Here is a 404-nt window from a genome sequence, read left to right on the forward strand (position 1 = left end):
CGCTGCCCCTGCAGGCTCATCACGCCATGGAGAAGATGGAAGAGTTTGTGTATAAGGTACAGGAGCCTGGAGCCATCCCCTAGGCCTGATTTTGGAGTAATAACGAGGCCTGGATGTCCCAAAGCTGGGGCTGGGGGTGGTGGGCAGGGGCTGGGATGCGTTGCTCGTTATGGCTCTGCCGGCAGCCTGCTCCCAGGAGCATGGGAAGGGGCTGGTGGGGGCTGGGAAGTGCCAGGGGTGGCTGGAGGTTGTCCCAGTGTCCCTCTAATGGGGATTGGGAGCAGCAAGTACCGTTGCCGGTTTCACCTGGTGCTTGTCCTTGCTGTCACCATGGTTTGGTGACACCGGCTGAAGCCCAGTGCCAGTTCTGCTGCCAGCCCGCCCTTCCTCTTCACTGACCAAAC

The 404-nt window shown here is 60.6% G+C and overlaps 1 protein-coding gene across 1 annotated transcript in view; it reads left to right on the forward strand.

The window, feature by feature from the left end:
* Nucleotides 1-5: 5 nt before the first annotated feature.
* The window catches only part of ADIPOR1 (adiponectin receptor 1), a gene marked incomplete at its 5' end in the record, with an annotated part of 5,110 nt that continues 4,711 nt past the window's right edge, over nt 6-404 (forward strand). The window contains one exon of the mRNA XM_010080199.1: nt 6-56. Coding sequence (XP_010078501.1) covers nt 6-56 — 51 coding nt within the window. The remainder of the gene's footprint in view (nt 57-404) is intronic.

Source organism: Pterocles gutturalis, unplaced genomic scaffold, assembly GCF_000699245.1.
Source record: "Pterocles gutturalis isolate BGI_N339 unplaced genomic scaffold, ASM69924v1 scaffold4719, whole genome shotgun sequence".
Classification (NCBI taxonomy): Eukaryota; Metazoa; Chordata; class Aves; order Pterocliformes; family Pteroclidae; genus Pterocles; species Pterocles gutturalis.